This window comes from Urocitellus parryii, chromosome 8, assembly GCF_045843805.1.
Source record: "Urocitellus parryii isolate mUroPar1 chromosome 8, mUroPar1.hap1, whole genome shotgun sequence".
In the NCBI taxonomy this organism is placed as follows: Eukaryota; Metazoa; Chordata; class Mammalia; order Rodentia; family Sciuridae; genus Urocitellus; species Urocitellus parryii.
Window position 1 is genome coordinate 28,007,606 of NC_135538.1, and position 13,540 is coordinate 28,021,145.

At 42.1% G+C, this 13,540-nt stretch overlaps 2 protein-coding genes across 5 annotated transcripts in view; both read left to right on the forward strand.

Annotated features, from left to right (window-relative positions):
• Map3k5 (mitogen-activated protein kinase kinase kinase 5) overlaps nucleotides 1–6,406 on the forward strand; it is a 203,065-nt gene extending 196,659 nt beyond the window's left edge. For 3 of the 4 annotated variants that reach the window (XM_026391862.2, XM_026391861.2, XM_026391863.2), the window contains 4 exons: nucleotides 2,140–2,252; nucleotides 3,219–3,331; nucleotides 4,803–4,879; nucleotides 5,483–6,406. In XM_026391862.2, the coding sequence (XP_026247647.1) occupies nucleotides 2,140–2,252; nucleotides 3,219–3,331; nucleotides 4,803–4,879; nucleotides 5,483–5,543 (364 nt within the window). In that variant the 3' untranslated portion in view covers nucleotides 5,544–6,406. The remainder of the gene's footprint in view (nucleotides 1–2,139; nucleotides 2,253–3,218; nucleotides 3,332–4,802; nucleotides 4,880–5,482) is intronic. The other variant, XM_026391864.2, reaches the window with a different exon arrangement.
• Nucleotides 6,407–11,755: 5,349 nt separating this feature from the next.
• The window catches only part of Map7 (microtubule associated protein 7), a 171,584-nt gene continuing 169,799 nt past the window's right edge, over nucleotides 11,756–13,540 (forward strand). Inside the window, exon 1 of the mRNA XM_077801803.1 lies at nucleotides 11,756–11,823. Within this exon, the coding sequence (XP_077657929.1) occupies nucleotides 11,757–11,823 (67 nt within the window). The 5' untranslated portion in view covers nucleotide 11,756. The remainder of the gene's footprint in view (nucleotides 11,824–13,540) is intronic.

Below are 13,540 nucleotides of genomic sequence, written 5' to 3' on the forward strand. Positions count from 1 at the left end.
CTGATTCCAATGCTAAGTTCTGGCATTTTGGGGGAGGAATGGGGGTACCAGGGATTGAACTCAGGGGTACTCAACCACTAAGCCACATCCCCAGCCCTGTTTTGTATTTTATTTAGAGACAAGGTCTCACTGAGTTGCTTAGCGCCTCGCTGTTGCTGAGGCTGGTTTTGAACTCTTGATCCTCCTGTCTCAGGCTCCTGAGAGCTGCTGGGATTACAGGCATGCACCACCACACCCAGCTAAGTTCTGGTTTTTAAATATAAAAAAGAACGTAGCCTAGGCAAACATGCATAAAATTCTAGAAAATGTCCTTGTGTTTGAGAAAACAGTAAGACAATGCCATTACTATTCCATACATGGAGATCATCAAGATAGACAAATATATGTACCAGACCAAAAAATGGCTAGCTTAAAAAATCATTCAGAGCATGCTGTCCATTGTTCGAGTATCATTTATGCTGAAGAATATAGAAAGTCTCCCCCATGCCCTCTGCTTTCTCCTCTTGCTTTCCATTCATGCTGCTTAAGCCACCCACTGGTTCAGCATGTTCACTCTGCAGGTGTCTTTGTTTACCTTTCTTCCTCAGCCACCTTCTCTGCCTCTCATTGTGCTTTATTTTTGACCCACTATGTTTTCTACTTGGTTGTAGTCCTTCTTCCATCCTGAAGTCCTGTGGGAATGGGGTGGAGCTTGGGAGACCAGACAGGAGTCCCTGCTCAGCCCTTGCAGGACTGTTTTCTAGGGCCTGAGGCTGCTCCAGGGCACAGAACAACCCTTACTAGAAGCCAGGCACTTTACCTGTACTTTCCCATTCAATGCTTACAGTAATCCTTTCTGCAAGATTTCCTTCTTAGTTTTACAAGTGAGAAAACTTAAAGTTCAGGGACATTAGGTAATTTGTCTAAGATTAACACAGGAAGTGCATGGCTGAACTGGGCACAAGCCCAGACCCATCTGCAGAAACAAACTTTTGGATGGAACATGGTCCTGAGTTAAATCTATCCATAGTCAGAAAATGAAACAAAGATAACTCGTTAAGAGAAAAGTGTATGCGATAATTTATCTTAGTGATCTTACTTATAATTATACACTTTAAACTATTTAATTCTGAGTTCAAGTTATACAAAGATATTTTTCTAAGAAGTAGAGAAATGGAGCATTTCTTTTCATAACTTGGAATGTTTTCTCCAAGAAACAGTGTTGGACATGGTGAGTAGGTTTCTAGTTGATTCTCTGTTGCACAGTGAACCTCCCATGGTAAGAACTGTTATGAATATTATTTCTCCTTGTTTGTTGGAGGCTGCATCAAATGTCAACCAAAAGCTAAAAGTACCAGGAACACAGCTGTCCTTTTACCCACTTTGCCAACCCTACCCTACCTCCCGGAAGTGAGAATAGGAGCAGCAACAATCATTAACATTTATTGAGCACTTGCCATGTGCCAGATAGTCTAGGCAACCTCATCTAGAAATATTCCTCAAATTTTCATCACTAAAGGAAAGTGATTACCTTTTTGTTTTTCATTGATTACGATATTATTTGTATTTACCAATTTAGATTGAACCCAGTAGTACTCTACCACTGAGCTCCATTCCCAGCCCTCTACACACACACTTTTTTTTTTTTTTTTAAGACAAGGTCTTACTAAGTTGCTGAGGCTGGCCTTGAACTCATGATCCTTTTGCCTCAGTCTCTGGAGTCACTGAGGTTTTAGGCAAGCACCACCATACCTGGTTTAGCAACTGTTTTTGATGAGGGGTCTTACATGTAAAATTAACACCCCATATTTATATTTTTGACACTTATTATCATAAGAAATAGTAGAACCGTATCTCTGAAGATTGTAGAGGACCATCTGGGAGGATGTTTTCGAATTCTTGCCTCGAAGTTCAGTGTGTCAGAACTTTGCTGCTGGATTGAGGGGAGGAGGCTGAGGCCCTGCAAAATCAGTGTTGCCTAGGAGCTGTTGAGATATGCAGTCTCTGAGCTCACCCCAGAGCTACTGCATCAGAATCTTTATTTCCATAAAATCCTAGGGGTGTCTGTGCTTGTTGTAGCTTGAGAAGCTGGTGTCCAGAATATCACTCTCTCAGCTCCAGCTTTATGATCCCCTCATTCAATGTTATTTTCTTCTGCAGATTACTGGAAGAATTGGTTCGGAAAGAGAAAGAATTACAAGCACTCCTTCATCGAGCAATTGAAGAAAAAGATCAAGAAATCAAACACCTGAAGCTAAAGTCCCAACCAATAGGTGAATAGCAGAAAATTTTGAAGTAACACTGTTCAACCAGGCTGCCATGAAAAGCTGATAAGGCCAACAGGCAGTTTTATTGCATGGCCTGCCTAGCATCTGTCCCTTCTACCACAATGACAAGTAGAATTTGCCATAGGAAAAAAAAAGCCAATTCTTAACTGTAACAAACTTTTTTTGAGGTGCTAGGGATGGACCAGGCCCTTGTGCATGCTAGGCAAGCATTCTACCACTGAGCCTTGGAAATTATAATTTCTTACAAGTGTAGTAAAAAATGGATGAGTCATAGTTACCTTTCCTGAGATTATATATTATTGAGGTAAATAGGGCTTTCCACATTTTTTATCTATATTTCTTTTTAAAATTTCACAATGAGATTATAGAATAAAATAACACTATTTTATTTTGCATTTGTATTTGGTGTATTCTAGCTCTTTTTTCCCCCCTTATAATTTGAAGAGGCTTAAATTGAACAAGGTACAACAATAAAAAGTCATGGGTTGAAACTTTGAAGAAATCTACTCCATGAGAAATTGATGGTGAAAGTTAATCTTTAGGAAATATTACTTAGCCAGCTTAAAAGAAAACTAGTTATTGGTTCAAATATTTGGTTCTTCCATATTATTATAAATAGTGAAAAAAAATCAATTATTATAATTATACAGTTCTCTGTTATTTTCATCTTTGTTGCTTGAAAAACACAAAGCCACAAAGTTTATTCTAAGAAACTATGAAATTGATGTGGAAGTGTCTTACATTATTGCATCTGACTCTCCACTCACTAGTGGACTAACTAGTCTTCTGTTTATATTATTGTTTATACTGCCAGTCTCAATGGTTCCCATTAACTGTTCTCTTGATAGAGTGAAATCTTTTAAAGTATCCACAGATGTCTGGGTACCTTGAGGGGATCAGAGGACCTCTGGTAGGTGAAGCTAAGAATGTCCCTCTCAAATCTGGTTCTAGATATTCCTGGGTTGGCTGTGTGTCACCCGAACTCTCCTGGCACAGCCACTGAAGATTCTGAGCTTACTGACTGGCTGAGAGGAAATGGAGCTGATGAGGACACTATAAGTCGGGTAAAGAAAACAACCTGTGGGACCCGTGTTCTTTCACTTTGTGTCATAATGTCAAGGGCCTGCTGCCTGCCTGGCATATTCTAGGCACAGAGGATATACTGAGCACAGATCAGATCCAGCTGGCAGATAATTCCACAGATTAAAAAAAATAATTATTCACTGTTAATTCTATGCAGGAAAAGTTTTGGGGTGAGGGGGAGGTTAGGGAGGGTTCTCCTGGAAGGTTATGGATAAACACAAAGAAATATGGAGAATAAAGTAGGCCACCTGTAGGTAGATATTTAGGGTGTATACAAATAGAGGAAGATCTTTTGGGGGTTGGGGTGCAGAATGTACAAAAATAAGAAGGCAGGCAAAAGCATTGCTAGTCACAGCCATTAGGGATTTTAATGTTTTTGAATTGAAAATAAGCAAGGGGGGCTGTCAAAAGAGAACTGAAAGAAAAAAGCTGTTCTCTGGCTAATATTTTAGTTTGTTAGATTTTTAATTCTCTGGGCAGTGGATATTTGTTAAAATAGAGCTACTTAGTGAATGTATGTCAGAAATGTTTTCTCTACTAACTATATTATATCTGTAATGACTTAATTCCTCTTTGATCATTAATAGACTTTATGGTGAGCCTGAGTAGACATTTGTGTATTAAAATTATATGTATGTGTAAACACATATACATATTAAGAGGTGATCTTATTTTTACTTGATAGAAAGGACCTTTTAATGTTATATTGATTTCAGTTTTAGATTTAAATTTTCAAAAGCTAAAAGATGTCTTCTTCCTTGATAATCTGTTGGACCTCTAAATAAAATCTGGGGTCTCCTTAGAAGTCTGCATTCACAAGTTGCTGCTAACTAAGCTGAAACAACGCTCTTGCCAGTGGGAAATAATGCATCCAATCAAGTTCTCCAAAATATGTATCCCTCTAACTTGTGCTCAAATCACAATTGAGGAGTAATAATTAATGATCCACTAAATCATTGCCCCTTTGTTTGACTTAAAATTGAAAAGCTTCAGTTTTTAAAGCAGGACTGTGGATTTTGCAATGAATTCTAAGAAAGTCAATTTCAATAGCCATGAAAAAGTAAGTTCAGAGACAAGCATAAGCAGTAACTCTCTAGGAACATTTCTGTCCACTTGAGTAAAAACAGAGCTACACAGCACCAAGCCTCTGCAGTACAAACAAGGGTCTATGAGCCCCAGATGGAACTGCAAGTGAGCCTTCTCTGTTCCTTAGAAACCCATTCAGAAATTGTTTCCCTTTAGTCCATGCATTTGGAAGTCATGGATGCATCTCTTTGTAATTCTTTGTAGTGGGGAAGCCTTTTTTCTGATCATTCCTGAAGATGATGTTTTCAGTGGATTTCCTTGTAGATTCATTTTTAATCATTGCCAGTGTTTGTGTTATGGACAGAGTTAATTTTTTAAAAGTACATAAGACACTTATTTTCTGCGCATGCTCAACTTTCTCTGCAGTTTCTGGCTGAGGATTATACACTCGTGGATGTCCTCTACTATGTTACTCGCGATGATTTAAAATGCCTCAGACTAAGGTACCACTTTTCTTTCTAAGTTGTGAAGGCAGAACGAGCCCTGTGCTGAAATCGAAGAATGTTCCTGCCCTCCTGGTCTCTAGCTAGCTCTCTTGTTTTCAGCCACCCTGGGTAAACTTAACTGGGCCAGGCTTTTTTGAGTACTCCAAAACCAGTAATTCTGTAGAAGGGAGAATTTTTCTTGAATAATATGCAGACTAAGACCATGCAGGTATGATAACATTTCATGATTGTCTCATACTTTTTATAAACACTAGGATGAGGGGATGGTTTGCCACCTCCAAATCTACAACCATCTGAGACAATTTGTGAGTTTTCTCTAGCAAGTCAGGCATATCCTTTACTACTCCACCCACCTCTATGAAGACATTTCAAAAATGCTGAAATAGAAACTGATGGTTTGAGGCCTGGCAGTTTGTGGGAGTGGAAAGGAAAGGAATGGAGAGATGATGAGAAAATGTGTACAAAAAGAATACTGATAAGATGTGGGGATCTTCATGTTCTCATCAAAGCAACTGAACACTTAAGAAGTCACTTGTATATTTCAAGGGCAGTGTTTCAAGTGAAATGTTCTCTTCACCATGTTCTTGTGTCTTCACGCAGGGGAGGTATGCTGTGCACACTGTGGAAGGCAATCATTGATTTTCGAGACAAACACACTTAACTGCCATGCAATTTGATCTTCGGTGGAGAACCTGAAAATTAATACAGAACTGATCTTCTTAGGGGAGAGATAATCGAAGGGAGAGAGAGAAGCTGCACTTTAAATCCAGTATTTGTTTACTTTCGTTAAAGAAAAATAGACAAGACACACTATGAAGTTTCCTAACTGCTTCTATTTCTACATCCTTAAGGACTCTTCATAAGGACTCTCAAAACAATCCTAATTAGAATTCTAATGTCGAGGGTTATTTTAGTCTAAACATTTTTATGGAGATATTTTTAACTCAGCAGCTATTGCACTTCAGCCAAATGTTTATTTCACACAAAACAGATACACAACATTTCATGTGATCGTGTACCACTGGAACAAAACCAAAATGTGACCACAACTTTTAGGATTGTGTGTGTTTTGTAATATGCCCAAGAATTGAAGTAGAAATGCAGAATTTCAGTTATTGTATAAAGTTTATGTTTTTTTAGTGTGCAGAATCTGAGAGCAATGGTTTTTACTATCTGTATTAATTGTAATATTGACTGTATTTTGTAACTTAACGTTTCTGGCCTGAAGCGCATTTGTCTGTTTATGTACTACTGAACATACCAGTTGCACATGCCTGGATCATAGTAATGTTAGCTTGTTCTAAAGCTACTCATTGTGTTAACCCATTGTGTTATATTTACTCTAAAATTAAAAAGACTCCCAACATACTGTTTTGATAAATTCCAAAGAATTCTTATTTTGTGTTCACAAACAAAATGATGGTGTTAAATTTCCAGTTGTTTCTTCAACTTTAAGTAGAATCTGTCTTCTGTTCAAACAATCAAAGGACAACTGATGTCCAAATTGTTTTCAGGGGACAACAGGCGGATGAAATAGAGAGTGAAGAAGAAAGATAATAAAGGAAAGCCAATGTTGTTTTTTTTTCAAAGCCCCAAGTTATTTTGAATGATGATTATGTATCTTAAGGGGTCTGCAAAGAACATCCTAATAACCCTGAAATGTCATATTTGGGGATTTTTTTAAGCTTTTTTTCTTTTTACCCTCAGTACTAGGAACTGAACCCAGAGCCTCCCAGTCTGGTAGGTAAGCCTTCTACAACTGAGTTACATTTCCCAGCCCCTTAAATACTATATTTTTATGAGCCTGACCTTGTTAATAGGATTAATTCTAAAAGCCCTAATAGATGGGTGAATGAAATAAATTTCTTACATACACAGGAATCTATTACACAGGATAGAAGTAACAGAGTTGTTTGTGTATCATGACTTGACCCGCATAAAAGTCTTTGATAATAGGAATCATCATTAAGTGAAAACTAAGATACAGTATTTCTTACATTGCATTAGAGAATACAAAACATTATCACAAATATTTTCTCATTTGACAGCTGGAACAATAAAACAGCTACATCTTATTTTATATCCTAATTTGGAGGGTAGATTGTTGCCTCTTGCACCTTGTATGGAAATTTCAAAGGAAGTAAGGTCTAAATTTGATGATGTTTTATTAGACTCACACTGAAATGCAGGGTACCCTCACTAATTCCAATGCTCAAGTGTTTCTCTTGGACTATATGTATATAGGCTCAAGCTACCCTTTTTCAACTAACTCCTCAATGGTACAGTCTTTCTTTGGGACTTTTCTCCTACCCTTTCTCTGTGGGCACATGTCCTACATGGTTCATAGTACATTTCTAATTCAGCATCATTAGGCTTTTGTCATTTTGTGTCTTGGGCACAAAAGTAGGTAGTTCTGCTAATCGGTTCAGGAAAAGTCTGCACTATAAAGGCCTTCAACATCAATCGAGGCCAGGATTTTCAGTCTAGCTTCCTGTTAAAATGAGCTTGATGTTGATTAAAGATAGTGATGCTACCTGGGCTACAGTATAGCTTAGTGCTAAAGCTCATATTTAATACAGACAAGGCCCTGAGTTCCATCCCCAGCACCCCACCTCCACCAAAAAAAAAAAAAAAAAAAAAAAGATTGTGCGCCACCACCTCAGAAAAACTGTTTTAACTGTTTTTTATTGGTCTGGAATGGGGCAGATACCAGTTTCATAACACAATCCAATCCCAAGAAGGAAATTCCAGGTGACACCTGAAGAGGGAAATGGAGAGCCACTTCCACAGAAGTAGTAGTCAGATGGTTATATTCATCAGTTGTTACAGACACTACAAACATAGCCTAGGAAAAAACTTATCACTCAACTTGTGATCCCAGGCAAATTAATTAGCCTCCCTGTGTCTGTTTCCTCATCTATGAAATGGGTGCAACATCCCTTCCTCATATGGTTGTTGTAAGATTCAGAGAAGAGCTGAGTGCTGTGGCACCTAGCTGTAATCCCACTGACTCGGTAAGCTAAAGCAGGAGGATATCAAGTTTGAGGCCAGTCTCAGCAATTTAGAGAGAACTTCAGGAACTTAGTGAGACCTTATCTCAAAAAAGGACTGTAGATGTGGCTCAGTGGTAAAGTGCCCCTGGGTTCAATCCCCAGTGCCAAAAGTAAATAAAATTAAAAAAAGGTAAGTGAGGTGCTTAGCACAACACTTGGCACATATAGTAAGGACTCGGGTGCTGCCTGCTATTGGGATGGCTTGTCATTCACTCAAAAACACTGGGTAGTAGTCAAGTTCACTGTAAGAGGTAGAATTAAGATGCATCAGAAACATCAGTGGTGTAGTAAGTGCTCCAGTTACATCTAACTGCCAGAAGGGATCAAGAAAATCTTCCCAGAGAAGTGAAGTGATCTTGGAAAGATGATTTGGAATAGAACAGTTATGCAGGGGGAGTGCTTGACAGAAATACTGGGAAAAGCAGATCTAATGTTTCCTTTTATTACATTTAGGTCTTTTTCTCCAAACTCTATCATCATATACTTTGTTTCATTCATTGCTAGGCCACCACATAAAGGAGTTTGGCAATGAGGAATTATCATTCACCCTTTTGAATGCCTACTATGTGAGGCACTGTATCATTCAAAAGACGTACTCATGATGGCAGGCAGGGCACGTGGTGTCAGCAAGGTCTTTGGCAACCTGTCAACAAATAATATAATGGATGGTTCTAGATCTTATGGAAACCCTGTAGAGAAACAGAAGACAAAGTCCTACTACCAAAAATACACATCAAGTTGAAGACACAAATCTGTATAAAGTTCCACCCAGTCATATGTTAAAGGCAGAGGATGAGTGGCAAGCCCAGCAACCCCTGGTGAGGGTCAGAGGAGAGGGCTGCTGAGAGCCAGCACCGGGTGAGGGGTGGACTTAATAAAGGAGGCAGAACTTAACCTGGGCCTTGTAGGAAAGGTGTTATTAAATAAGTTGGGACCAGGGAATCACTGTGGGCAGAGGCCAAAGGTTAGATGGAATTTGAAAGGTGTTGTGGAGAAGTGAACAACTTGGTTGGCTGGAACTGTGAGTAATACAGATAAAAGATAGAAAATGGTGTAGAGGAAAGTTCAGGGACTGATGGGGCAGTAGGGATGGGAAGGGAGTGGGGTTGATATTTTATTATGCAAAAATAGGGAATCTCTTAAAGGGCTTTGAGCAAGGGAGGGGAATATATAAAGTGGTTGTGTATTATAAGATTCACCTAGTGAATTTGTGTTAAGGTAAGTTAAGGGAACTACACTGGACTCATGAATGAGTGTCTGACAGGAGTCAGGCTAGTAGGAAGTTGCGGGGCATGAGTTAATTGAAAAGATTTAGGGACTAAGATTGGTGATGAAAGGGAAGGATAGATGTTGAGCCTAGGTGAGTAAGAGAAGAATTCAAATATGGGAAATTTGGAGGCAGAGCTGGCTTAGGATTTGTCAAATCAATTGTCAGGGCTTCATGATGGAATTGCACAGAGACCAACAGAGAATTAGGAGGAATTAGGGCTGAGGTCAAGGATATATATTCTGGATTTGGGAGTTGCCTGGAGTTAATAGTAAATGAGGGCTGTAAGAGACAGAGAGAGAAGGGCTGTGGCTGAAAATTTAGGTGGGAGGGGAATCTAAGTCAACAAAGGACACTAAAGAACTGGCCACAGGCATGAATCTAAGCCAGTGGGCAACCAAGAGGAACATGATGTGGGATCAGGTCTGCCGAAAGTTCAGGGAAATGATGAATTGAAATGCAACAAGTAACCTAATTTTGTGATGTGGGATTATTTATTTAAAAAAGAATGCCAAGAGCTCATGCTTTCATTACTTTTGATGAACAAAACATGACAATATATTTGGGAGGGTTGGATATCAAAGGAAGATATTTTCAGAATCAAAGAGGGCCCCTGGTGGAGAAACATCTAGGGAGTACAGAGATGAGGGACATGATTTCAAAGGAGGCAGAAGGCGAGCAGATGCAGACGGTATCAGGAGGTCCAGCTCCTCCCCTGGACAGGGAACTGTGAAGATTTGCAGATTCAAAATGGATATGGGAGTTCCAAGCAGATGGCTTTCATGTTCCAAGTAAAGTACAACTTGAAGTACAATGTGATGGTGTTTGACATTTAACAGATGTCATCCATTCTCTGCACAGTCATTAACACCTACCCTGCTGGAGATACTGCATTAGGTTTAGAACACAGAGTCTGCACAGGGTCCAAGTGCAGGATTTGGGAGTGTCCCTTATTACCTTTAGTTTGTTTTTAGCTTGGGGCAGACTGAAACATAAGTTTAAAAAAAAATAGAAGAATGGCCAAGCAAACACCAAAACAAACAAAACAAATACCAATAAGTTGACTTATCAATAAGTTGCTGGTTTACTTAGTTGGTAATCAGAAGATTGAAAACAAACTGTTTTCCTTTTCCATGATTATGTCAAATATTTCAACTATAAATTCAGATAAAAGAGTCTTTCTAGAATTTAGAGAAAAGTGTCTTAAAAAGAAGTGTCTCAAAAATGACTTAATATGTAGTAAAATTATCTTCTTGAGGCTCAAGCTGAGTTCTAAAACTACCTCCACTCACCTGCTACTTTATTTCCATTGAACAGAAATCTGTTCAGACTGATTTACATTTACATTTACATTAGCATAGTAAGTTTGCCTTTCCTTTGTAGAACTGGTACTATAGGAAAACCCACAACCCATAGCAGAAATGTCCCTTCATCAAAACTACACATTCATCGGGAAAAACAGTCAATCAAACAGAAAGACTCAAAAAGTCAGATTTTACAGGTAAAGATTTTGAAAATTGTCAACTCAGCAGGAGATTCAACATTGTTTTCAGACGCCCTTGAGTATCTAATACATTTTGCTGTGCTCCCTTTAAAAACCTCTGAAAGGGTTTTAAACTTATGAGAACTTGATGGTTATGCTCAGCCATTGGAGGGTGTGGGAGTGCATTTCTATGTAACCAGGCGGAACAGGTTGCTGCTCAATTTTTGTTCCTTATGTTTCCATTTATGTAGGGTTTTTCCCTCTCTCAGCGTTTTGTTGCTTATCATCCGTTTAGGGCAGAAATTTGTTCTCCTCGGCTAAGAATCTGATTAATTAAATTAAAAAAAAATCATCATTGTCTATTGCTTTTTTCCCCTGGTCTTCCTGACTAAACCAGCAGTCACAAGGCAGTTTACTAATTGGAAACCAAGAATAAGAAAAGCCACATCAGTCTGCACAAGCTTCACTACCTTGTGTGCCCTGGAGCTCATCAGATAGTAAGGCCTGGTGAAAAGAGAGTGTCGCCAGCAATGGCTTCCCAAACTGCGGATCGAGAGCGGACCCCAGCGTGGAATCCGGACTGTGCACTTCGGCTCTCCACGTGGCATCTGATTCTTGGGAGGCTGTCACCTTGAACTCCAGTCCCCGCAAGGCCGAGAGTGAGCTGGCATTGAGTTCAGAGGGGAAGAGGGCGTCCCCAAGCCCTCGCCCCACCTGGGCTGAACCGCGGTCCCTTACTCGCCCAGGCTCTAGGTAGCGCGGTCAAGCCTCGCCGACACCCCCGCGGACCTCCAGTGGCCGGCAGCGGGTGGGCCGCGGCGGGCGAGGGTGCGTGGCACCGCGGTTCTTCCAGCGTCTACTCGGCCGGGTCGCTCAGAGCGGCTGCCACGCGGCACCTGCCCGCGAGGGGGCGCGCCGGGCCCCGGCCGCCGCCGGAGCTCGCCGCCCCCGCGCTCCGCCCGCCCCACTCGGCGCTCACCTGGCTGGGCCGCGGGCCGGGAGGCGGGGGCCGGCGGGAGCGGAGCCGAGGAAGAGGGCGGAGCGGCTCTCTGAGCGCGTCATCGGAGCACCATGGCGGAGCTGGGAGCTGGCGGCGACGGTCACAGGGGCGGCGACGACGCTGCGCAGAGCGAAACAGGTGACTGCGCGGCAGGGACGGCCGGGGGGCGGCAAGCGGGACCGGGGGGCTGGTGCGGGGCGCCGGTGGCACCCCCACCCGCGCGGCCGCGGCCCGGAACGGCCGGCCGACCGAGCGCGCTGCCCTCGCCCGCCGGCCCTGACGCCCCGCTCGACTTCCCCACAACAGGTGGAAGCCCGCCGGGCCGCGGGCGGGGAGCGGACGCGGGAGCGCCGCCCGACGCCCTCCCCGACGGGGAGATCGAATCCCCCTGACCTAAGAGGGCGCGGGGAAGCCCTCGGCCAGGTGCGGCGGGGCAGGAGCTGTTCCTGGGCGCGCCGGAGGGAGTCTCGGCCCCTGGGGGGGCCGCAGAGCTGGGGCGCGCGGTGAGCGGCCGCCCGCTGCCCCGAGAGCGCAGTTCCCACCGCGGGGCGCAGACGGAGGGCGCGCGGCGGGACCGTGGGGGCGCTGTGCCGGCTCTGGGATAAGTCCACAGGCAAGAGTCCTCAGAGTTGCTGCTTTTAGCCGGTGCTTGAAGCTAAAGAGCGAGCATTGGCCGGGCCGCTCCGGATTTGGTCTGCGGCCTCGGTATTGAGGATCTCCTCCTCCCGCAGCCGCCACAGTCACCCATAGGGACCGGGGCACGTAGCCCTGGGACAAGAAGCGAATCTTCCCACCAACTCTTCATAACACGAAGCCGGCTTTTCCCCCTCGTGGTGTGTGTGTGTGTGTGTGTGTGTGTGTGTGTCTGTGTTCTTTTTCTTTCCTCTTGAAAAGACTACCTTGAAAAGCCTGTCCTCCCTCCTAGCTCCTCTTTTCTTCTATTCGTGGCCAGTCTGCTCTCTCTGTACCTTCCTACACTTAGGATGGGGGTGATGAGGTAGTTTCTTAAAAAGAGATTCGAACTGTACACTCCCCAGTTGCAAGCGACTCCCATACACTTATAATTGGAAACAATCATTGTCTAAATGTAAGAATCACGACCTAAGAGGTATTGATTTAGCTGGTATACTTATTTTAACCTAACCGATCGTGAAAGCTTAAAATACTTGCAAAGTATGTGTCTGCTATTATAGGAAGAGTTTGGACGCTCTTGATTTACACCTTCAGCCAAAATACCAGAGGTTAAGACTGACAAGGTGGCTTGAAATTGTTTACTTTTAAGTCATGCTACTTCCTGTGGGGTGGCTGATCTTGTGTTGATCTTTTTGAAAGATCGGTAGATCATTATTTTGATTTGGGTGGGGAAGAGATGCCTGTGTAATTGCTTTGGGGAACTTGATGAACTGGGCGCTGAAACTGGGTTCCCCAAGCGAGGGCAGCAGAGAAGCCTCATGCTCAGTTGTGGACAGGTAACTGCGACTGCAACAAAATTGTTCTAGTGACTTAATATGCCTTGATTTATGCTAAAAAATAAATTTTCTAGGATCTGCGATGGAACTTGTTCAGACCTAAGTAAACTACAAACTAATATATGCAGTGCCTGAGCATGTTGAAGAATGAATTAGCCATGTTTCTTACAAATATACAAATCAATCATGTGCCAGTGAAATATTTTCTTAAGAATGAAATTAAGTTAGCTGTTATCTGCATCATAGAAAACAATTTTGCCTAGAAATTTCAGTTTTGAAGGGATACATTTTTAAAAATATAGTCTTTTGGATAATTGTACTTTATAATTTAACAAAAAAACACATTTCTGGTCCAAATTTGTCCCAGACCTGGGTTACTATTAATG